Genomic DNA, 25,999 nt, shown 5'->3' with positions numbered 1-25,999 from the left:
ATTTTACAGACAAGGAAACTGAAGTCTAGAGAGGTTAAGTAATTCACCCAAGGTCACACAAGTCATACATGGTGGAACCAAAATCCAACCCTGCTTTGATCCCAGAGAATGACTATCTCATAGGGCCTCTCCTCTAAAAGTATTATATTTGTCAGTTATGTTCATTTTTATGCAAAGCAAAATTGTTTTGTTTATAAATAATATAACACAAAAATATGTCTCATAGCCCACCACTCATTAGAGACCACTCTTAAATTTCTGGTGTATTTTAATTGTCTTTTTTTTCATTTTCCCATTTATGTAAATTGAATTTCTTTAGTTTATTGATAACAGAAAAAGCAACTGTGAGGGCTTGTATGGTGATTCTGAAATTTGTCTACATTCCAAGGATTAGATTTTCATCTGAAGAAGGTAATTTATCCTGATTTATTCTGGCTTTTTATTGGTGGATTTAAAGGATCATGCCTGGGGAGAAGAGCATTTACTGCAGTTATTTGGAAGGTGTCTGCAGCCTTCTCTCTTCTCTCAGGACTTCTGGGGCATGCCTTGGCTGCCCCTCTGACGTCTGTTTCTGATAAGTGAGTTTCAGTCTCTAACAGCTCTGGGGAATTTTGTCGGCAGAGACCTGGTGAGATCATTTTGCTTTCCGCTGAGTTTCCTTTCTCTGTTTTTTTGGACTGTTCTGATGAGCATGACCCCGCAGCGTTCCGTAATACCTCTGTTCCCGTAGGAACTATTGGCCTACTCCCTGGTTTTATCTCTGTCTGCACAAAAGCTCCATGTCGCTGGAAAGGAAAACAAAGTTGACATTAACCAGGGCACACAAGTTGCTGGAAGATGCAGCTGGGAACTCAGTTCATGTGTTAGCTCAAGTCCTGGCAAGGCAGGTACTTCTTTCTCTGCCTCTTCATTGGCTGTCACTTGACTCCAAAACCCAAGACAGCAGCATAATCATTATTAGTGAAACTTTTAAATCACTTATAACATAGGGCATGCCAGAAAATAAACGAGAAAGGAAACGCAGAAAGTCAAAGAAGCAGAATCTCATTTCTCATTCTCAACAGTTCTATCAGTTGGATTGTTTAAGACTAATCATATCAAATTCATTTCTTGCTCTATAGGGCAACTTGTGGTTCATAGACCTAAGGGTTTGTGACTGTATCCCAAATGCCTGTTAGTTTTCAACAAAAGACTTAAGGTGAAATATGAAAACAAACATTTGCAGTTGGAAAAAAATCCAGCAACTATTACATTGCTGTTTGGCTTTGTAAATCTTATATGCATTCCCCTGCCACACCCACATGAGCATATCCAAAAGCTTATCAAACTGCTTTGATATTACCTCAAGTGAATGATTACAATAATTTAAACCAAACTCCAAAGACTGTGATCCAAAATTCTGACATCATTCCTTAGTTTTAACCATGGCATGTTGTTGAGATCTTATCCTATCAGCCATGCTAGTTTGTTTAAATAGACTTTTAGAAAGATGGTTATGACTTGAGAAGGCTTAACGTTCTGCCATAAATCTGTCCCATCCTAAAATATTAAATAATTGATTCTGAATACTCACCTTTCCCAGGATGGGCTCATTGGGACTTTTCCTAGCATCGTATTGATGTAAATAAGAGATGTGTTCTATAAAATTCTTTTGAAGTTCTGCTGATGCTTCAGGAGAGGCAAGTGGAACTGAGCGAAAAAAAAGATTGTGTGAAGTCAGGACAAAAATTAGATTTGTATGTGGAAATATAATCAATATTCATAATCATGCTTTATCAACAATTGTAATAAAAGTAAATTCTTTTAGGTATGGATAAATATAATGGATGCATCATCCTTTCTCCATGAAAAGAACCAAATCAAAACAACCAACTTAGCCCCATATGTGAATTATTAAATTATAAAACTAATATTAAATATTACTAAAATTCTAAAACTAATATTAATGCAATAATGGCTTTGAAAGTCTGTTAGAGGGGCCCTTGGGTGACTCAGTCAGTTAAGCATCTGACTTCAGCTCAGGTCATGATCTCATGGTTTGTGAGTTCAAGCCCCACATTTGGATCTGCACTGAAGTACAGAACCTGCCTGGAATTCTCTCTCTCCCTTGCTCTCTGCCCCTCCCCCACCAAAGTAAATAAATAAAACTTAAAAAAAAAAGTCTTTTAGATATGCTTCTTGCCCAGATACCAACCAAAATTTTAGGAAAAGTGTAAGTACAAATCATTTATCAACTTATATTTTTACTACTGGAAAGGCTATGAGAAATTTATGCAGGAGTTGTTCCCAACTTAGCACTAACAGAATGAACTGGAAAACCCCAGGGCTGCTGTAGTGGTAGCTGAACACGTGATTCTTTTCATTTCCCATTGACAGACATTCTGAAAACTTGTAAGAGTGTTAAACCTTTTAAAAATCACTTTTAAATAATCTTTCTAGCTGGGTGAATGGTATATAGGGGGTTCATTATATTGGTCTCTCTCTATTTTACATTTTTAATAACTCTTAAAATTCATTTTATTTTTACTTTTAGCACACAAGGTTATAAAAGGGTCACAGCAACTCTCAGTTTAGTGAGGTAAAATTATGTCAAGGAAAAATTAAAAATTTCTCCCTTTTATAAAAAATTGATAAAAAAGAGTCTATGTACACCTACCATATCTCTGGAATAACATTCAAGAAACTGATAAAGTGATAGCTACAGGGGGAGGGAATTAGGTGACTCGGGGACAGATGGGGATTCACTTTCACTGTATATACTTTTGTGCTATTTGAATTTTGTATCATATGCATGTGTGTTAACTGTTAAAAAAAATGAAATTTAATTTTTTAAAAATCTTGCCTTTAAAATTAGGGAGAATATATAAGAAGGAGAAATATGTTAGTAAATTCATACTTATTAAGCATTCATGAATTCAATTCAGAATTCAGACATTGATATAAACTAACTTTACTAGCAGGAATGAGGAGTCTTTAAGTATTTACATATTACATTATACGAAATGGCAATCTTTCCTCATTACCAGGGAAAAACTGCTAACTGATAATATTTTCTTGATTTCTTTTTTTTTTTAAGTTTATTTTTGAGAGAGAGAGAGAGAGAGAGAGAGAGAGCGAGCAAGCATGAATGGGGAGGAGCAGAGAGTGAGGGAGAGAAAGAATCCCAAGCAGGCTCCCCACTGTCAGCATGGAGCCCAACCCAGGGCTTAATCCCATGAACCATGAAATCACATCTTGAGCTGAAATCAAAAGTCAGATGCTCAACCCACTGAGCCAGCCAGGTGCCCCAATTTTCTTGATTTTTAATTGAGGTAAGTTACTCAAAATGCATTTCTTCTTAATAATTACCTTTTTTTTTTTTTAGGATTTGTTAGTGCACTAAGGAACAGCAGGTGCCCAAGAGTTATTAAAAATGTGTGGGCAACTATGACATTGAGAAAATTCTAACCATAACTTATACATATTTTTTTCTACCAGTTGGGAAAAGACTACCAGGTTTTGGGTGAATGCCATGGTCCAGCTCACAGAACATTAGTGTTTTTAGAAACATAGTTTGATAACTTCTTGAAAAAAATGAAACAGCTCTAAATTCAGTGATTCATCAGTTGGGGTTAATGGAGTGTCCAAAGCATGGGCTTTGGGATATGATAGACATGTTATTAAATTCTAGCCCTACCACATTTCCTAGTGGTGTACAAATCACTTACCTTCACTGAAATTCAAGTCCCTCCTCTCTAAAATGCAGATAATGATATGATTCCAGAACTGAAAGATGCTCGATCAAATTAGAGAGGGTCTTGTATCTTGATGAAAGAGGAAACCATGAAAGGGAGAAGAAGCAGGACTGATGAACTATCAACTCTGAGAAACCCAAAGGCTTTAGTGGACTGGTGTGAAGGGTTGGTGGCAGCTTGGGCTGGATGGTAGGAAGGTCAGGTTTGGGCAAGAGAGAATAAGTGGGGAAGAGGTCTCAAAACCTGTTCTTGACTTCCCCCCACATTGCCATGGGAAGATCATTGCTTGCCTCAGGGGCAAGAAACTGGTGGCAACTACCTAGCCATCTGTTGTCAACTTAGTAACATTCGAACAGGACAGAAATCCCTCCAGGTAAGGAGCTGACGAAAATGGGTGCATGCTGTCCTCTTAGGCATTTGCTCTGCTACCATTCCCCAGAAACCATCAGTACTGGTAGGGTTGAAAACATTAAGAGATTGTCTTTTCTTGTGATGCCTTTTTATAAGAGTTTAAAGTAAGGGGGGGAGGTGTGGTGTTCTGACTAGAGAACTGGCCTAGTACAGGGACAGCAAATGGAAATGGTCAAAATTGGTTTTATGGGGTCTGACACTCTCTAGCTTCACCCTCCTTTTCTTTCCTTTAAATTCACTGGGAGGCACACAAGCCAGACCCTAGTCCTTAGACTTTCCCCCCACAGGGCTGTTGACCCCTTGAGGAACATGACCTAAGATAAACTAGACAGACACTATAAAGAAAGACAACAAAATTTAAAACATATATTATGTGAGGCAGAGTAACTGGAACTAGTTCTCCAAGAATTTAAAATAAGCATAAAAAATATCCTCAAAGACACAGAAGGTATTATTAATATGAAGCAAGAAGAAGAGGTCAATAAAAAAAAAGAATCATGTAAATATCAGAAATCAAAGAAAATGTAATAACTAAATTAAAAAAGATGCGATCAATAAAGACTCATGAACTGGAAAGACAAACTCTCCCAAAGGTAGCAGCAAAGGATAAAGAAATTAAAATATAAAAGAATGGATGGTAGAATTCAGAAGACCTAAGTAAAGAAACAGAGGGAAGGAAACTGTTAAAGAAATAATGATGATAGGGGTACCTGGATGGCTCAGTCGGTGCAGCATGTGACTCTTGATCTCAGGTCATGAGTTCAAGCCCCACATTGGAGCCTATTTTTAAAAAATGATAAATATTCAAGAATTAAAGAAAGACCAAAGACCTCAGGTTGAAAGGGCTCACGAATTACCAAGCAGGGTGGCAGGTCCAGGAGTAAGTTGAGGCAAGTGAGACCCTTGGGATATAAAATTGAAGGAGGCATTTGCATAGTCCTGGGACTGAGTCCCTCATCAAGTTTTGCTCCCTGGGTCTCTCATTTGCCTCACTCTCCTCCCAATCCTGTAGGGTACATAAGGAAAAACTCACATCCAAGACCCTTTATAGAGAAATATAAGGTTATCTGGGGCAAAGAAAATTCTAAATGCTTTGAAAAAGAGAAGGTAGATTACTTACAAAGGAGGAAAAAGCAGATCTATATTAAAATTCACAGCAACAATCTTGGACACAAGATAATAATTAATATTTTTAAAATGTTAAAGGGAAAAGAATTTCAAGCCTAGAATTTTTATATCCAACCAACCAGTCATTCAACTGTGAAGCCAAAATAAAAAAATATTGGGAGGCAAGTAAGTCCTCAGACTATTTCCCCATAAAACAGATCAACCTCAAAAAATTCCAAGAGGAAGAACTCAAATAAGAATAGAAATAAATCAAGGAGAGTACATAAGATAGAAGAAAATAACAAATTTTTTTTATTTCTTTAAAAAGACATGGACTAAATAACACAAAAAAATAAGTATACCCATAACAACTCAGAACTAAGTTTATTAACATATTAATGGAGATACTGGAGAATATTATATATATATATATATATATATATATATATATATATATATATGAAAAAAGTAGTAAAATGATTGCAAAAGAAGAGTAAAAACTGTCATTATTTGTAGGTAACATGATTACCTGAATAGATAAACCACTAGAATCAACAAAGTATGAGAGTAAGAATATGGGAAGGTAAGCAGTTAAGTGTATAAAAATCAAAACCATAATCTACTAGATAAGAAAACAAAAAATATGTTCTCTGTGGGAACAAAAACTGAACAATATCAAGGTTTTAGAAACTAACAACTAACTTGCAAGACATCCACAGAGAAAAAAAATTTAACTCTCTTAAAGACATAAAAATAGAACTGAATAGGGGTGCCTGGGTGGCTCAGTTGGTTAAGTGTCCAACTTCGGCTCAGGTCATGATCTCACAGTTTGTGAGTTCAAGCCCTGCATGGGGCTTTGTGCTGACAGCTCAGAGCCTGGAGCCTGCTTTGGAGTCTGTGTCTCCCTCTCTTTCTGCTCCTCCCCTGCTTGTGCATCCTCTCTCTCTCTCTCTCTCAAAAATAAATAAACATTAAAAAAAATTTTTTTAGAAAGTCTGAATAGACTTTCCCACTCTGTTAGATAGGATGAGATAGTAGGTTACTATAAAAGTGACCATTTTCCTAAATTACTCTATAATGTCAACACAACCCAATCAAAATTCTACCTGGATAGTTTGAAGAATGCCATAAATTCCAAAGTTTAAATGGAAAAATAAAAGTCCATAAATAGAGAGGTCAATTTTGAAAAGGAAAAGCAAAGAATGGGTATTTTCCTGATCATATATTAAGACAAGCTAAAAATTCAGAAAATTAAAATACATTAGTACTGATCCAAGTCCTAAAAATTAACCAAAGGAACATAATGGAGAGCTCAGAGGCAGACCCATAAGAGAACTGTAACATACAAGTAAGGAAGTCCAAAGCAACAAGGAAAACATGGATTGCTTAGTAGATGGCATCCAGGATACTTCTCCATGGAGAAAAATGGAATATCTCCTCTATTTAACACTGCACATAAAGACAGACTCTAGGATTAAAGACATACTTATGGAAGGTAAAATTATAAAAGCAAGGAAGAAAATGTAGAATATTTTTGTGACTTAAAGATAGGAAAACTCTTCATAAATACCCAATGCACAATCCAGAGGTGAAAAGTTGATAAAACTTGATTACATCAAGGTTTAGGACTCCTGTTCAGTGAACAGCATGCCAGACAAAAATAATAAATAGTGGAAACATTTTTAACCCGAACACTGAAAGGTATAGGACATCAGTGGGAATGGCAGAATAAGAGCCTTTGAAAAGCTGCTCCTCCATAATAGCAATGAGAACTCTGACAAAAAGAATCAAAATAAACTTCTCAGAACTCTGGAAATTATGGGCATTTGTGTGGCTCAGTTGGTTAAGCTTCTGACTCTGGATTTCAGCTGAGGTCATGATCTCATGGTTCGTGGGTTTGAGCCCCGCAACAGACTCTGCACTGACAGTGCAGAACCTGCTTGGGATTCAATCTCTCCACCCTTCCCCTGCATGCACTCTCTCTCAAAATAAATAAATAAACTTAAGATGAAAAAACTCTGGAAATTAACCAAAATCTCACAACAACCCAAGAAGTATTTATTTAAGAAAAGTGACATTTTAACTTACCCAGTTTTCGTGCTTCTCTCCCCACCTCTACAGAACCCTTAAAAACAAAGAGCCTTGCAATGACAGCGAAACAATATTTAAAAATTAAAGGCTTAAGGAAAGAAATATTTTTCATTTGTAATATTAAATCTGGGATATTAATTTAAATCATAAGTAACTATAAATAACTCTTTCTATATACAAAGTCCCCTTTTAAATATTAAAAATCTTATCCTGAAACATATTACTCTCAAAGGATTAACAATTGGATTTCCTGCAGATTTGATGTAACAATAGGATCCAGAAGACAATGGAATAATATCCTCCAAGTACAAAAGGTAAATAACCACAAACCCAAAATTGTACACCCAGCTCTACTTTCGCTCATTAGAGTGAGGGCAGTTTAAAGACATTTTCTGACAAAAGAAGAGTGAAGAGTTGGCTACTCCTATACTATCATGGGAAGAACAATTTAGGGATGTTGTGGTGGTCTGTTATATAGATAGCCGTAGTTTATTGGTCTCCCATTACTCATATCCTGGTACAGTCCCCTTCTTGTGGATGTGGGCTGGACTTGCGATTAGGTTTAACCAACAGGACGTGGCAAAAGTAACACTGCCAGTTCTAGCCATAAACCTTAAGAAAGCCTTTCAGCTTCTGTTTCTGCATTTTTGAAAACCTTGAGCTGCTATGTAAGAAGTTCAGCTACCCTACTGGAGAACCCACATGGAGAGACCACATGTAGAAAGAGAGGCCTGGTCATTCCAGCCTCCTAACTGAATCTAGTCCTTAGATGACCTGCCAACTTAATGCAGCCACAGCAGTGCCCACCACCAAGATGAGCCAAAGAATTGCCCAGCTGAGCCTAGCCCAGATTACAGAATCATGAGTAAATAAAATGATGGTTGTCTGAGACAACTAAATTTGGGGGTGACTTGTTATGCAATTAAGCAACAGAAATACTTCAGAAGGAAGTCAATTAAGTCAATTATAATGACTTATCTTTTAAGTAGTGATCTAGAACCTCTCAGAATCTCAAAAATAACAACTTAAAAAAAACACTTCTTTATGGGGACTAATAAATAAAGGGAGAGGAAAGGAATCTGAGCTATCAGAGAAATTCCTTACCCAGATGTTATATCTATTAAAATTAGACATAACTACCATATGCATTTATGCATATATATGAGACTTTTAAACAAACCAACAATAGTAAAGAACATCTAAGTAGGAAAACATCAAAGAAGATATTCAAATTCTTAGTGGTTATTCTACTTCAGAATTCAAATTGAACCCAAAGTAATTACTTAAAAGAAGCCTTGTTATATGAGGATTACGAAACATAAGGCAAAGTCCATGAAGAATGTTTGAAATCCCCTCTCTGTTTCTTGGAAACTTGATCTAATTAAAATAGAAAATTTCTAAACAAGGATACACAAAACAAGTTGGTGTCTAGCCGTCTATATTTTATCAACAAAGCCAGGATTTATTCAAACACACAACTTAATCCTTGTATTGGTGGGAATGTAGCAGCTTTTACTTTGAGAAATCTTAACTTTTTGTGTCTGCTTAAAAAACATTCATCAGTAATATTTTTCTATCAGAAACTCCATTCCTTCTAAATGATAATTTATTTTGATCTTATATAAAAATATTATTAATGTAAAAAATAACACTATAGATGTTCAAAATACAGTGAAAAAAAACTTGAATATATCTATGGCAGGAAATCATTAAGCTACACCTTGGGACAAATAAAGCAACACAAAATAAATCCTACTTTAGAAAATTATTTTTAATAATAATCTGAATTTCAATTAAGAAAAACATTAAAATAGCAAACGGTTGATAAACAGCCAAAGTTTCATTTAAGTGTAAATGACTTCCTTCACAAATTATATCAGCCTTTCCAATTTATAAAGTTTTATTACAAAAAACCCAAAGTGAACACTTATTCTTACAGGGACTCAGATATGATGGAGCATAGCCATTTGTTGAAATGACCATGGATGGAGGCCAGGAAATTGTGTGGTAGTACAAGAATAAAGGGCACTTTCATTATCAGCACAAGATGACATTGCTGAAATGCCAAAGACCAAGCGTAATTAAGTGGGCTGATGGAACAGAATGACCAGGAGATGACTTTTAATTGGTATTATGCATGTTTACATACACATTTTCTATGTCTGTATGCATATATATATATATATATATATACATATATATATGCATATATATACATGCATATATATACACATATATATGCAAATCTGGATTATACAAACTGGTATATATACACATTTTAAAATGCTAAACTAAAATATTTTCTTTTAAAAACCCTTTTCACTAGTACCCAAACACCATCTAAAATATGAATAAGTTGCAGGCCTATATTATAGTGTGTATGTTAGTTTAAATTACAGTATGTCTTTAGTTTAATCTGTTGAATAGTATGTAATTATCATTAATCAATAAACATTTGTTGTGTCTGGGTATCGTACTATGATCTGGGAAACAGTAAAGAACTTGGCAATGAGAAATACCAATAAAAGAACTGAGAAAAACAAGAATGAGGAGTAGGAGGGGGGTGGTGAAGGGAGAGGGAGGGTGGGGAAAGGGAAAAGAGAGACTTCCACACCTGTTTTCAAAGCTAAATTCCAACTAAACACATAACTTAGTACAATGCAAAATTAATAATAGAAATAGCTTCCTTTGTTGTCTAGTATGTAACAACATAGCACATAGTACGTTGTGGTAGGCGCTTCACATATTTTTATTTCTCATAACAATCCTGCAAAGTAGGGATTATTATTCCCACTTCATGAACTGAGTAAATAAAATGATGAAATTTAAGTAATGAGTCTACAATTAAACCACTGTAAGTGCTAAATCAGTATTAAATTCTGAGAGTGAGTGTTGGATGATGATAAAGTGACCATGATTTCCAGTTAAACATGGCAAATTCAAAATGTGCATTTCCTCCCCAAACACCAGTACAATGATAGTAGAGACATTTAAAGAGCTTCAATCCTTCAAAAAAAAGAGAACCAAAGAAGAACAAAGATCTTAACAAATTTGGAAGCCAGAAAGCAGATGGTTAAGTGGCAATTAACTTGTGTAGACCACAAAAAGCTGGAAACTAAGTGCTTACGGGGATGGGGTGGGGTCCCAGTAAGGCTCAGAAAATGCAGGTATCAGATATCTCAAGGGCAGGGATCACGGCATGTGGTACAAGGTGAAGTTGCAAAGAGGGGACTATCTGAGAAATTCCCAGATTTTTTGTTCCCCTCTCCAGGGAGAGATTTGGAGGATTCCACTCTGGGAAAATAGATTGGCTTGGCAGAACAGAACCACAGGTACTGACGTTGGGGGCATCTCTTATGAAATGGCTGGGTCTTGCCTGGTCATTCTAGAACAAAGCCTAGCTCTCTGGTGACATCTTCTACCATGTCCCATACTGAACCAGAGTAGAAGCAACCACTCCTTATGAGAAAGAACTGGACTTGACTGGTTACTTAACCAAAAAAGTTAAGACAAAGACTCCTAGAAAATTATAAACACCAAACTTAGATACTAGTTATTCTCACCAGTTCATTCACCACATTTTTGTTGGAATGCCAATGCATTTCCTTTGCAGAAGTATCCATTGACTGGAATTGAACTTTGTTTCTGTCACAAACCACATCACTAATATATCCTTTCTAGTTTGTTTCTTTAAAACAGATTGGAAAGTTAAAGACACATTTGAAATGAAATGTGTACAGAATCCTTTAAGATTTTTAAAAATTCACTCCAGCTCCTCTTATTTATAGTGATTTTGTCTACACCTAATTAGCACTTGCAAAAGTTAGTGACCTTTTGGCAAGCCTTTCCAAAGTATTCAACTTTGAGTGTTTTATAGAAAGTCTTCTAGTACTCAGATTTTGATTTATAAGAATATTAAATTATGGAAATACAATAACAAGTACACAGGCATAAATTGGTTTAGAAACAACCATGACTTTTAGAGAACATTTTCTGCCTCCTTGGCCTGAGTTACATGCCCCTTCTCAAAATCCCCCATCATGATGTCATGAGCAATAGGAGACAGACTGATTCCATAGATTAGACTGACAGGTAGGCCATGGTGAGGAATTTGAAATTGATTCTACAAACCATGAGAAGTAACTGGAGGATCTAAGGGAGGAAAGTGATATCATGAGTGTTTTTAAAAGATCCTTCTAACAATGGTGTGGAAAACATTTTGGAGGAGAAAGAGAGGAAGCGGGGAAACAGAAGCTGTATGACATTGGTAAGAAGATTTGGAGTATATTTTGGAGATAGAGGTGTCAAGATTTGCTGATGGATTGGATAGAGAGAGTAATGAGTTTGGGGATGACTCCTAGGTTATCAAAGCTTGAGGGGGAATAGAAGTGGCATTTATTGAAAAGATAGGTTTGAAGGGAGAAAATGAACGATTCTATTCTAGCCATGTAAGTTTGAAAGGAGATGAGCTATCCAAGAAAGGATGTTAGGTGGGTGGCTGGATAGGAGTTCAAAGTTCAGCAGAAAGGCCAGAGCTAGAGAGATAAATTTGTTCTAGTTCTTTTGGCTTCAACCTTAAACTTCTGTTCCTTGATTCACCCGTTTAGGATAGTATCTTGAATACTCATGTTAAATAAGATATTAGCACCTTTCTTTTATTCTTCCCATCTTCTATCAACTGGATATGTGCTTTTCTTGGTAAGGCTAATAACACAATTCTGTTCTGTAACCACATTTAGTATTTCCATATTCTGTCTATATGATGCTAAAAGCTGAAAACTATGAAATAGTGTTTATGATATAATTATGTGAATTTTGTTCACTTAAGGGCCAAATATTGAGCTAGGACTACATTTCTTTCTCAGTGCGTTCAATACCTGGTGCCACTTGAAAAAGAATGGTTGTAGTATCGGTGTGAAATAAATCCTCTTTCCTAAGGAAAAAAATCTTTTCCCCTGAAAACTTTGAAGACCTAAATTCTGTTGTGCTTTTGCATCAGTGCTGCTTAATTCCATACTTATTTCTTAGATGGTGACTTATTTTTCTTTCTCTTTATGGGAACTGATAGAATCTTCTTTTTATAGTTGTTGCTTTTCAATTTCATAACGGTACATGTATAGTTTGTATCTTTTTCCTCTTCATACTTGGAAGCACTCTCTAGACTCTTCCAATGCCTCTCTTTTATATGGGGAAATTTTCCTAGTTTAGAGGCTGTGTAGAATACTGGTAGAATACAGAATTATAGGTAGATTGAGTTCAAATAGCAGTTATTTGCTATGTAAGCTTCGACAAGTTATCTAAACCCTGTGCTTGCTCTCTTTTCTGAAAATTGAGAGTATTAATAATATTACCATACTAATATATTCCAGAGGGCTGGTATGAGAATTGAATGAGGAAATATTTAGAAAGTTCCATAAAGTGCCTGGCAAATAGGATGTGCTCAATGAATGTTATGTGTTGATAATTATCTCCACTTTCATTTTTTGTTCTTTGCTTTTCTGGAGCTCCAGAAAAGTTGGACCTCCCAGACTGATACTCCATTTTACTTTTATTCTCTCATATTTTTCTTATTTTGTTGTTGTTGCTGTTGTTGTTTTATGCTCTGTGATAATTCCTTGACTTTACCCTGTAAACATTAAAAGAATAATTTTGCATAATTGTACTTTGGCTGTCCATTCTTAAACTAAGACTAGGATAGGAGATCAACTTGAATTACAAAAAAAATAACTGGTGTGGTAGTTGACATCTGGCTTAGACATTGGGCTCAACTAGTCTTAATGTTGGCATAGAGTAGAGTGTTCACGACTGGAGTGGTTATTTAAAAGACAGACTTTTGGGGTTCCTGGGTGGCTGAGTTGATTAAGTATCCAACTTAGGCTCAGGTCATGATCTCACAGTTTGTGGATTTGAGCCCTGCGTCAGGCTCTGTGCAGATAGCACAGAGCCTCAGAGCCTGCTTTGGATTCTGTGTCTCCCTCTCTCTCTGCTCCTCTCCCACTCATGCTCTGTCTCTTCTCAAAAATAAATAAAAACATTTAAATTTTTAAAAGATAAATAAATAAAAGATAGACTTTTAAGTAACCCTTGGACTGTCCCCTTCCCCCTTCATTCTTGCCTTCTGCTATGCCTGTTGACTGAGCCTACAGCTACTTTGGGGTTTTGTCAGGCAGATTGGCTCTTTGCTGCATTTTCCTCTATATTTTCTAAGCTATTTCTTCTTTGCTCTCTTTAATCTATCAGCAAGTTTTCATTCCTTCCCACACCACAGAAAGTTCTTCTTTCCATTCTCTTCATCTTTATGGGTTGATTGCTTTGTTGTCATTGAATAGACTCTTGGGAGGTGGGAGATTTAGATTTTTGTGTTCAGTCTGCCATCTTGAATCACAAGTGAAAACTTCATTACCTTTCTAAAGGACAGACCATGTTACAGATTATCTAACAGTTCTCTCCATTAACTACCACCCTTGAGGTGGAAATCATGCTGAATATGACTATTTTTCAATATCCTGACCTTCAGTCTACCTGCCCTTTGTATCTTAACTATACTGGCCAGATCACAGAGGCTAAAATAGGCCTGTTGACTACTAAAAGTAATCCTTTGTTGTCTACTGTCATGTTCAGAAAATTATTTGAAGTTTAGCTTATGAACTTCTATATTGTTTTGACTTGGTCTTGCATTTCTTTAACATTTACTAAATCTACTTCAGCAGTAGAGATGACTAAGACATATGGTAGGAAACAGATACCACTTGACTAAATGTGAAAGATTTAGGTTATTATTATGATACTGTCAGGTAAATAACTTTTATATCTGACAATGTTTTAGTGGTCCATGTTAATAGTATTTCCTACAATGTGTGGTGGGATACTAGTCCTGTGAAATAATCTCTTGGAAAAAGAGTGAGGTGGTCAGTAAGTGGGGAACACATAGCATTCTTTATTCTTTTTCTTGGAATGAATGCATTATGCTTATGCTTACAATAAGAGTTTTAAGAGTTCTGTGGTTTAAAAAGATTTGTTCAACTTTATAAATTTAGTTTTTGCCTCCACAGCAGTCATCTCTACACGTGTTGGGTTTTTCTTTCATTTAGTTTTGTTCAGGAGGTGCCAGTACATGTAATGCATTTTAATTTGAGAGCGGAATAACCTCAGAGAGTGGGAAAGAGGTTTTATCATAGCTAACCTTACCTATTCCACAAGAAGGCTTTTGCAACTTGCTGTGTTTGACTGGCAAAACCAATGGACATGTTGGTTTTTGAAAGTCACTCCTCTGGGTGCTCTTAGTGTCATAAGGTGGTTGGAAGGGGTGTTCCATTCCTTTACTGTGCGACCACCAGTCACCCTTTAAGGGAAAAAAATTGGAAACACAAAATTGGATACTGTAGAACATTTTCATGTGCTGCTTGATATCTGTGAATATTTAGTAATTCAATCCAATAAGCTTTTGGATATTCTAGTACGAAATGGAATTCTGAAATCTAGGAATAAGTATATTTTTTCAAGGACTTAAATTTTTAAATGGTACTTAAAAGTGAATTATCATGTATTTTTAGCTAAAATATAGCTGCTAAATTCTTAAGGTACTTTCTATCAACAGATGGAGTGGTAAAAATCAACCAAGTAGTTATACTTCTATATGTTGTACTACCATTTTATTATATATATGTATATACATGTGTATATATGATTTAATCTAAAAATTATGTTCTATACTTTTCATTATGAAAGTACAAATAATGTATTATCATCTAAGATGGTGGTTTTCATAGTTTTTAGTCTGTGATCAACACCATGAAATATACCTCATATCATATAAGAGCACACAATGCATACACATACATAAAACTAAGTTTTACAAGACAACACTTATTCTTACTATATGCCTGACTATTTCTCTATTTTATCGTTTATCTCTTCTATTTCATTTCACAATGCTAGTTGCAACCCACATTGATTTATAATTCACTAATGCCTCAGTTTGAAAAAAACTTTGTTCAAAGGAAAAATACCTCCAATGTTACTGAATTTTTGATGGTAAAACCTGCCTTAGGTACCCAGGAAAGGGAGAATTGATCGATTCTCCGTTAGTACATATTACAATCTGATCTCTTAGAAGTTGTGAAAACAGTGAGGGGAACCGTTACTCCACTTAATGCTAACTAAATATGTATTTTTTAAATCTAGTTGATCAGTTAGACCCGAGACAACCTTGAGAGAAAACAACTGTGACAACCAGGAGTTCTTGGATATTATTAGACAACGAAAGTAACTTTGGGTATAATCAGACACCTACCTTGGGCTTTGAGGAAAGAGATCAGGCTTTTAAAAAATCAACCACGATGTTATAGTCAGAGGCTTTAAAAATATGATTCAAGGGGGATGAATATGAGATTCAAATAAGTAAAATTCTGACAGTGCAATTGAAGCTACATTGATATAAAAAGTAAGAGGCATTTGAAAACATCTATCTGGCTCCATAGGGAGTAAGCTCCCAGCTTAGTTTCTAAAAAGACAGGCATGTGTAAAAGAGGTACACAGTATCAAATTTTAAAAAATAATAATTTCACGGAGTCAACTTGTCAGGAGATTGTCAAGAAGCTTAGATGGAAGAAATTCATGAAATATGCCAAAGGCAGCAAAAAATAGGGTTTTCTGTGAGAAAAAAAAATCTGTTACATCAAAAAAATCACAGAAGGACTAAGAATTTGGAGAAGAGTACACAGTTCAGAGCTGAAAGTCAGAGCTACTCAACTTTAGGTTCTTCGTTAAGTGAATTATCCTCAAACTGAAAAAGACAGGATGAACGGGGACCTAAGAGGGAACTGAGCCCTGACTAATTAAAGAGAGAGCTAGACCTCCCTTGGCAACTTTAAATGAGTGCCGGTTTTTAGGCCAATAACGAATTGTAACCAGGGGTAATGAATAAGATTGCAGAGATCAAAGAAATTTAGGAAGTAGGGAATTTTGGAGACTAGGAGAGATGGGCTAATACCTCATTTTTCAGAAAGAGCTGAAAGGTGAATTATCAAAATTAAGACTACTTGATGTCGATCCTGGGAATTCTAGAACAGATTACTAAACAGATGGTGTCTTCTCACTATCTGGCTGAAAATAGTCACATCTAACTGTTGTCAGAATGCCTGCTTCTTGCAGCCCTCCTCCACTGCACAATTATCATAGTGCTTATTATGCCCCGAGGTCTAAAATTTATAGGCCTTCTCTCCCTTAGCCTTGTCACGATTCTGCAAGTAGATATACCCACTTTACAGATGAGAAAACTTTTGGGAGATTAACTTCCCCAAAGTGTATCCCTAGCAGGCAGCACAGCTGTCCAAGTCAGACCCCTGCCCCCATCTCTGCATGCCTCTAACTTCTGTGCTACACTGCTTTATCAAATCTTCTGTAGAGGGGTGCCTGGGTGGCTCAGTCAGTAGAGCGTGCAACTCTTGATTTTGGCACGGGTCATGATCCGAGGGTCGTGGGATCAAGCCCTGCATAGGGCTCTGTGCTGAGAATGGAACCTGCTTAAGATTCTCCCTCTGCTCCTCCTTGGCACGTGCACTCTAATGTGCTCCCTCTCTCTCGCTCTAAAAAAAAAAAAAAAAATAATAAAAAAAATAAATAAAAAAATAAAAGCTGTAGCATGCAAAGCCAGATAAGCACACACCTACCTAACTTATTTGAGAAGTGACAATGTAACAATGAAGAGATTTTAAGTAAGTATCTTGAGAAAGATCTTCTGTAAAAAGGTTTTAAGGAGTACACTGTGTATTATCTTCTTTTGTTGATCAGAAATTTATTTTACTAACACCCAGGTTACTGGATAACTGACTCTGGGAAAAACAAACTGCTAGGACATGCCTGGAAGCATTCAATCATTTCTTGAACAAGAGTATAATGCAAAAGTTCTCCTTAAAGCATGAACTTTAGAACTTTGCCAAAATGGTCTCTTTAGTTTCACAAAATATAAAGCAAAGAATGAACATTGGCTCCCAAAGTGTGACTGATGATTTGAAGACCTCAGAGTTGGTGGAGGTATTCTGATTAGTGTCATAAATTGGATGAATCTTCACTTCAGCAGAAGGAAATCCTACAGTTCAAAAAAATGCTGTTTTTCTCTTTTCTATTTCTGGAGAGCCTGCCCTTTGCCTGAAAAGTCTGGTTTGTTCCTGGAAGAGAGAGAGTGTGTATGGGCCCATGCACATGTGCATACCATTTTGGTCCAACATTTGCTCATAAGAGATTATAAGATTAAAGGGATAGGTGGAAGCTTGTTTTTTTCCCCCCTTTGCCTCACGCTGAAGTAAAAGACTAATAAAAATTTACTGCTCTGTGGACCATCACTTGAAATGGATGGTGAGGGGTTGACATGAGTTATTTATGATGAAACAAGGCAAACCAAGAAAAATCCTCTACTGTGATTGCTTTGTCTGAACTTCAGGGGTCAGTCCATCTTTTGTGGATTGCGGAAGGGGTTTTGCCTAACAGGATAGCTGCTGTCAGTTCAAAACTTTGAATACAGAGAAAGGAGGATGTCTTCCCTTCTAGCCCAAGGCCTGCCTCCTTTGCCGCCCCAGGATCATAGTCATTGGAGCTCCATGGTAAGGAGACATCTGGAGATTCCTCAGGAGAGGGCTCCCATTAATCCCCACCCCTGGAAGGCCTGTTGGCCATTACACTGTGAGCTCCTTAGCCACATTGGAAACCAATGTGGGACAATCTTTGTTATATTACTGCTATCCCTAAGCCTTCAGAAATGCATTAGGAGACACTAATTACTTTTCATTCTTTGGGAAATTAAGGGAGAATCTTTGGGGAAGAAGTAGTAAAAGCAACGGGGGCACCCTGGAGAAGCCAGTTAAGAGAATGCAAGAGGTGGGGAGCAGACCTCCATGGCAGCAGTGTGGCAAAGATGGCTGCTCATAAGAGATCACAAAATCGTGATTCATGGGTTCCTAGGGAAATGCAGACTTCTGACCACAGCTTTTAGAGAATCGCACGCTTTCTTAGTAGAGTTCAATGGCTTTAACAAAATGAAGTGCTACGGGAAACACTGGGAGTTACACTGTAGCTATGCTCTTCTCCATTTTGCTGTGGAGACCAGGAGTGCTGACAATACCTCTTTTTAAGCAGGTCATGTCACCGATAAAAGTTATTCCTGAATTGTGGTTTTGGAATACCAGTTCTGTTAGCGTATTAATAGGTGTTATATACAAGATTCCAAAGTTAGATAAATTTGGGAAATATTGGGAGAAGTAAAGTTAAATAAGTTTATCACAGGTTTTCTTAGAGCCTTTACGTACAAAAGTGATTTGTAAAGTTTTAAGATCTAAAAATTCAGCTTTTCCAAAATGTATTTGACTTTGGAATTTTATTTTGTTGAGTACATAGGCAGGGCTAATGCTCTGAAACATACACTTTGAAAGTAATAACTAGCATAATCTCTTAAAATACCAATACATATATTTTTAATGTTTATCTTTTGAGAGACAGAGACAGAGCGTGAGCGGGGGGAAGGGAAAGACAGAGAGGGGAGACACAGAATCTGAAGCAGGCTCCAGGCTGTTAGCTGTCAGCACAGAGCCCGACATGGGGCTCGAACTCGAGAACTGTGAGATCATGACCTGAGCCGAAGTCGGACGCTTAACTGACTGAGCTACCAAGGGCCACTAAAATACCAATATTTAAAAACACAAGACCACCAAACTGTTTTCTTTGAAAGTGATTGAGCCACAGCTCCTTTTAACTTTTTCTGGAAGCTCAAATTTTATGTCCCTAGGTTGAACTGTGTGATTGTTTCATTTAAATATCTTGTAAATAAGTAAAATCAACCAACCTGGTGTTAGGTTCGTAAGATATTAGCAAAATACATAAGACAGCAGTCCATTTAAACATTAGGCAACTTTATTTTCTTCATCTTTGTTTTAAAGCCAGTACTACTACGAACCAGTTAATTAAAAACAAACAAAAAACAACTAACCTTTAAGAAGAAACTTGTCATCTTAAATAAAGGAACAAAGTGTACAGATCTGTGAAACGAGCATTACTCAAGTATGTGGAATTGAGTACACTTAAGGTTCTTGTTCTGTTTTTTAAATAGGACCATTGCCTTCACTCCATGCCCAAATCACATTCACTCTTAATTCTGGCATGCACCTTCATTCTTCCTTTGTACCTCCTCACTCATACCCAGGAGCAGTCTTTCCTACGAATCCTCTTCCTTCCTTTAACGCTACCTCTACCCTCTCTTTCAGGCCTCTGACTCATGTAGCCCTTTAGCACCAAATAACAAGAATCCTACTACTCTGCTACTCTGTTGCCCAATCTTGACAGCAGCTTCCAAGACACCTACAAACTAGGAGTAAGAGAAAAGTAGTTGGATTAACTTTTGAGATTTTTACATTTTATATCTCTTCTCAAACCGACTTTTTTTCTTAGTACCTCCAAGGTAAGGATGGGTTCAGTTAACAGCTGGGTTTTAATTCAGCCCTGAATAAAAAAGCTCAGGAGAGTCTTTCATTAACTTTGTAAGAAACATGGAAACTTCACTAACCTGGATTTATGCACTAGACTTATTTCCCCAGTGTAGGCCTGGACTATCAATATCTTTAAATCCCAAATTGCTTGTTTATAAAACAAAATAGCCTTAAAACTGCCCATGTAAAGATTTACTACATGACATTAAAGCATATTTGACTACAGGAATTCCTGCCCCAAGAAGATCTCCCATTCACATACAGTGTCCTGGCATGCCATGTATTTTATGCAAGAATATTTGATGTTACAGAGGTGAAGACAGGTCATTAAAAGAAATCTCCATTTAAGTTGTAAGTTAAATCACAACTGCATATAAACTTAAATGACAAAAGGAACTTTGCAGCTATGATGTTTAGCTTTCCCAAATTAAACATTTTGGGAAGAGGACATTACCAGGATTATCTAGGTGGGCACTATGTAATCACAAGGATCTTTGGAAGAAGGAGGCAGGAGAATCAGATTTGAAGATGCCATGCTACTGGCTTTGAAGAGGAAGGGGCCACGAGCCAAGGAATGCAGGCAGCTTCTAGAAGCTGGAAAAGGCAAGGAACTGGATTTTCCCTTAGGTCTTCCAGAAGGAACCAGCCCTGCTTATAGCCAATGAGACTAAATTTGGACTTCTGAGCTTAAGAAATGTTGAGAATAAACTGGTGTTGCTTTAAACTAGTGTTTAAATTTGTGCTAATCTGTAACATCAGTAACAGAAATACAATAAATTATACCTCAACAAGCCTAACTTTAAAGAAAAAAGATAATGGAATATATTTAGTATAACAGTGAATAAAAGTGTGGTTCGACTAAACCAACAGTCCAGGGTCAGAAACACAACTGTAACATTGTAATGTATCTCAGATATCTTCATTTACTTCTTTGTGGTATGTTATCCAATAGTACCTCTTAGAAACTATCACACAGATTAAAGTATATAACTTATATAACTTATATAAACACTTAGCTCATCCCTAGCACTTCATACACTTTAAATGGTAGCTATTATTTTATACAGAGTATCATGGGAAATTTTTATCTTAGAATATGTGACACAAATACAATATTATCGATTTCTTCAGTATCTGCCAAGCACTACTAAGTAGCTATAATCTGACCCAATCTAGAAAAACAATTATTTGGATTCTTTCCTTATTTATATATTGTTTGTATGTGACAGTTATCTGTAAGAATAGTCCCAGGTTACTGCTTTTAACTTTTAAAGAAGTATTAGTCTGAGCTATGTCACATCCTTTACGTAGTCTGTGACTAAATTATCCTGCAAAACAGCTTCTGAATCTAAATCTGTATTTGTATATAAGGAACATCCATCCAACCTGTTTTTCTGGCCCTTTTTGGGGATCTATGTAAGGAACTGGTTCATTCAATGTTCTTGCATTTGTATGAATGAATTTTGCATAATATACACGTCCTCTCCCGACACATGGTTTTGAACGTTGTACACTTTTCCTGGGTTTTTCGTCATATTTGATTTCTTCTTTTTTTTCAGTTACATACTCTATACCAGCATCTTCTATTTTTTTATGCTGTCTGAAAAACAGAATTAAATAGTAAATAATTTATCCCAGTGAGCATTTCCATACTGTGTCGTAACTGCATAAAATAAAATTTAAATATATTTCGAGTATCAGTCAAGACAATTTAGGTTTTATTAATAGTTATAAGGGAGTATTAAAATATGGATGGATATCTTTTCATTTCAGTTCATGTAAGAGATAAAGGGATTTGTGTTATTACTGATTATTCATAACAATATACCAGTGCAGGATACAGACTTGGATTTGCTTGGAGTAAAGAATGAATAGTGATTTGATAACGTTACAGATCATGTTTGCAGTTTCATTCATGTAGCTAAGTTACATGCTAATCTTAATTCATCTTCTTTAAAAGTTACTTAGTAAAAATCAGTTACCCAGACAAGGACAGCTATTTAACTTTAAAAGTTCACTTGGCAAACCTATAAAAACTACAACTGACCACTATAATTTATCTTTTCAGGAAAAGAGCACCGTATAGAGATCAGATCAGTCAATTCAATCTCATCACTTTTTGCTTTTAATAACTACACTGGTACCAAAAAAATGAACGTTATTGAATTTTTAAATGTTAAAAAATGTTTAGAAAGAATTTATAGAATTTTTCTCCTTTGAAATAAAGAGTGATAGACATTATAAAAGGCAGTAATTTAAAATCTCACATACTGGGAAAATAAATGGTAAGGATGAAATAGATGAATGTGAATACTTTTTTACATAAAAGCATTTAAAATCAAAGCCCTGACCCATGGAAGATGAATAAATAGGATTCCAAACTTATAGAGAAAGTCAGTAATTCTGCTTAGTCTTGGCCCTTAAAATATAACCTCTACCTTAACTTCAAACCAAGGCTGGGTCCATCTTTTCAATTAAAATCCCCAGATGAAGAGGCACTTGGATGGCTCAGTTGGTTGAACCTCGGACTCTTGATTTCAGCTCAGGTTATGACCTCACAGTTGGTGGGACTGAGCCCCGTGTGGGGCTGCATGCTGACAGTGCAGAGCCTGCTCGGGATTCTCTCTCTCTGTCTCTCTCTCTCTCAAAAATAAATAAACTAAAAAACAAAAACAAAACACCAAATAGCTTTGCATTGCATTTACAGTGAATATTACTTCCTTATCATAGCTCTGAGGCCAGGTAACCCAGCTCCAACTAATCTCTTCAAAGGCACTCAGACCTCTCTCCCCTCCCTTCTCCAGACAGCCCGCCTACTTTCAGTTCTTGGAAGCACAAGTTTTCCCCCCTCAGGGCATTTGCACACACTCTCTCCTCTGCCTGGGCAGCTCTTTCCCAGCTCCCTGCAGGACTGGTCCATTATCAATCAGGTCTCAGCTTATGAGCCATCTCCTCAGAAGATTTTCCTAGATTTCCTGCTTCCTGCCCTATGTAGTCTCTATTTTAGTACTTTGTTTCGTAACACAATTTATAATTTATGTACCTAGATTTTTGTTTTTGGTAAGCACTATAAATATCCTTTACTAGTCAGTAAGCTCCATGAAGGTGAAAAGACTGTTTCATTCATCATTACATAGCCACCTGGGGAAGCATCCTGTTCATCACAGGTAAATGGACTGCCATGATAATATTTGCATATTTTTGGTGCGTCTATATTTTGTTTTATTTTTGATGTTTATTTATTTATTTTGAGAGAGAGAGAAGGAGATAGAATTCCACGCGGGCTCAGAGCCTGACTCGGCTTGATTCTAGGAACCAAGTGATCATGACCTGAGCCAAAACCAAGAGTCCAATGCTTAACCGAATGAGCCACCCAGGCGCCCCAACTGGAATTGTTTTTCAGTCTGGCTGAGTGTAGCTGTATACTCCCAACCCCCACTCCAATATACATACAAACAATATTCAGCACCCTTGGATTCTAGTTCCCTGAATCCCAACAAAAATTGCCCTCTTTAAAGGGTCTGGAAAAACTGATTACTGGTAAAGTGTAAATAATTTATAAGGCTTTTTCTATTACCTTTCCAGAGACAGAAGTATTTGTTTAAAGGTCATGATTGATTTATTATAGACTTCTGATGTCAATTTTTTCTATCTGCTTCTCATGGTTGTAACTCAGCAGTACACTTGTATTGCCATCAGGTCCTTGAATGAGGACTGTGGCTACACGCTTACATATGTATGCATTCGTTCAATTAAAGTATTTGTGATGTGAGTAGCTATAGATTAACACATAAACATGAACTATATGATTTTGTAGTAATTTCTTACCAGAAGGAAACACAAAAACACTAATGGGCAGTGAAGAAAGTCAGACCTGGGTTGGAATCCCAACTCTGCCATTTACTATCTGAGCTTTGGTTTCCTCATTTGCATGGTAAGGGCAAGAATACCTATTATGAGAGATGTGACAATAACGTTGAGTAAGTCATTCTTTCAACAGGTATTTATTGACTTATGTGCTGTTCACAGCACTGAGGATAAAGGAATAACAAAACAAAACTTCCTGCCCTCACAGAGCTTACATTCTAGTGAGGGAAGGCAGATGAGAAAGCAAATAAGTAAAACATACAGTCTTTTAGATGGCATTAAGTGCTAAGGACACCAATAAAGCAGGGAATGGGGAAAAGGAGTGTATGTATGTGGGAGAGAGCCTGCATTTTTAGACAGGGTGGAGGCTGCATTATGAAGGTGGCAACTGAAAAAAGGAAAGAGGGGAACAAGCTAAGAGGATATTTGAGGAAGAGCATTCTAGCAGAGTGAACTGTAATTGCCAAAATACTGCAGCAGAAGCACCTGTCCTTCTCGAAGGTGGTGCCTCTCGAAGTGTGGTCTCAGGAGTAGCTGCATTGACATAAATTGTTACCTTGTTAGAAGTACAAATTCACTGGCCCCATCCCAACCTGAGGCAGGTTTCCTGGGAAACTGTTTTAACCAGCTCTCCAGGAGATTCCTATATAGGTTAAAGTTTGGGAACCATTGTTTAGTGACGAACATAGAGCAAATACTCCTGGCTCCATGTCATATTAAGCTGTAACACCTTGGTCAATAGTTTTCAGAATCTAGGGTACATCAGAATCACCTGGAGGTCTTGTTAAAATCCAGATTGTTGTGCTCAACCCCAAATTTCAGATTCAGTAAGTCTGTGGTGGGGAGCCTGCAAGGATATACTTTAAAAAAAATTTTTTTTTAATGTTTTTATTTATTTTTGAGACAGAGAGACAGAGCATGAGCAGGAGAGAGGGAGACACAGAATCCGAAGCAAGCTCCAGGTTCTGAGCTGTCAGCACACAGCCCAATGTGGGGCTCGAATTCACTGACGGTGAAATCATGACCTGAGCCGAAGTCAGACGCTTAACGACTGAGCCACCCAGGTGCCCCTAGGATATGCATTTCTAATCGCTTCTCAGTTGACGCTGATGTGGCTGGAGGACCACACTTGAGAATCACTGCAGATGACAGCATGGAGGCCTATGTGCTGGAGCAGACTGGAGTCAGAGGATAAGCAGCAGAGAAGACCAAATAAAGGAAGAGGGGCAGTTGTGCAGGTCCCATAGGCTACAGCAGAGGCCTTAGCTTTCACTCTGCAATGGCCAATGGAGAAGAGTGATCTAACTTGCGCTGTAAAAAAGACCAGACTACTGTGTTGAGGACGCTGCAGAGGCAAGGAGAGCAGCAGAGACATTACAACATCCCGGTAAGAGATGCTAGCAGTAGTTGGGCCAGGGTGGGGATGATAGTGGAGGTGGTGGATTCTGGATATATCTTAAAGATAAAGCCTACAGGATTTGCTAATAATTTAGTTGTGGGGTATGAGAAGGAGTGGATGATTCGACAGGACTTGAAGAATTTCAGGCTAGGTAATGCATGTAAGGTGCCTGACACACAGTGGGTGCCCAGTAAACAGCGTGTTTTAAAAAGTATCACTGTCAGCGCTCAACTACTAGAAAGGAGAGGTAGGATGGAAGAGGAAAAGCTTTGATGGCCTGAGAACCCCACCCCCCACCACCTTCGGGTCTCACTTCACCGTCCCCTAAGGAGGGAAATATTTTTTGTAAGGGGAAATAGAAAACCAAACCCCAGCACTTACTGCCGCTTATCCTCCTTTCCCTCCATGGGCTCCCACAGCCTGACAAGAGGCAGCGAGGAGCCTCACGCGAAGATCAGGCACTAAGCCCTGCTAGGAAAGAGGTGCGTGGAGAGCCGCGACTGTGACTCCCGCGTTGCTAAGCGACGGCGGCCTCCAGGCTCTAGGCCTCCGAAAGCGGCGTGGGGGCGGAGCCGGAGCACGCAGGCGCAGTAACCCGGCTCGGCTCCGCAAACTAGTGGGTGCGACTGCTTGGCGCGGTGGGGGCTGCTGGCCGGATCTCTGGGCGGCCTTTCCGGACACGCCCCAGGCTGGACGTTTTGTATTTGAACTTGGTCTTTGCTATCGGGCCGAGCAGGGTATTTAGTAAGGCCCGCCCTGTCCTTGGGGATCAGGAAGGGCGGTTCCCAGAGCCTCCCCGTGGCCCTTGGCTCTGGTGCCGGAGACTGCACCGCCTGCGTCCCCGCCGAGCCCCGCAGGAGGCCTCCCCGGCGTTGCCCACGTCTGCCGGAGCTGGCTCCAAAAGTGCACGCAGG

At 37.6% G+C, this 25,999-nt stretch overlaps 1 protein-coding gene across 1 annotated transcript; it reads right to left on the bottom strand.

The window, feature by feature from the left end:
• Positions 1-236: 236 nt before the first annotated feature.
• On the bottom strand, positions 237-25,599 carry CA3H2orf73 (chromosome A3 C2orf73 homolog). The gene is made up of 5 exons (XM_047851215.1): positions 25,467-25,599; positions 21,206-21,419; positions 14,532-14,685; positions 1,574-1,689; positions 237-785 (listed from the first exon to the last, which is right to left on the bottom strand). The coding sequence occupies exons 1-5, from the start codon at positions 25,490-25,492 to the stop codon at positions 417-419; spliced, it is 879 nt and encodes a 292-aa protein (XP_047707171.1). The 5' UTR covers positions 25,493-25,599; the 3' UTR covers positions 237-416.
• Between the last annotated feature and the right edge of the window lie 400 nt (positions 25,600-25,999).

Source organism: Prionailurus viverrinus, chromosome A3, assembly GCF_022837055.1.
Source record: "Prionailurus viverrinus isolate Anna chromosome A3, UM_Priviv_1.0, whole genome shotgun sequence".
NCBI lineage: Eukaryota > Metazoa > Chordata > Mammalia > Carnivora > Felidae > Prionailurus > Prionailurus viverrinus.
The sequence above is the reverse complement of the archived record's forward strand: the minus strand, read 5'-3'. Positions and strand labels throughout refer to the sequence as shown.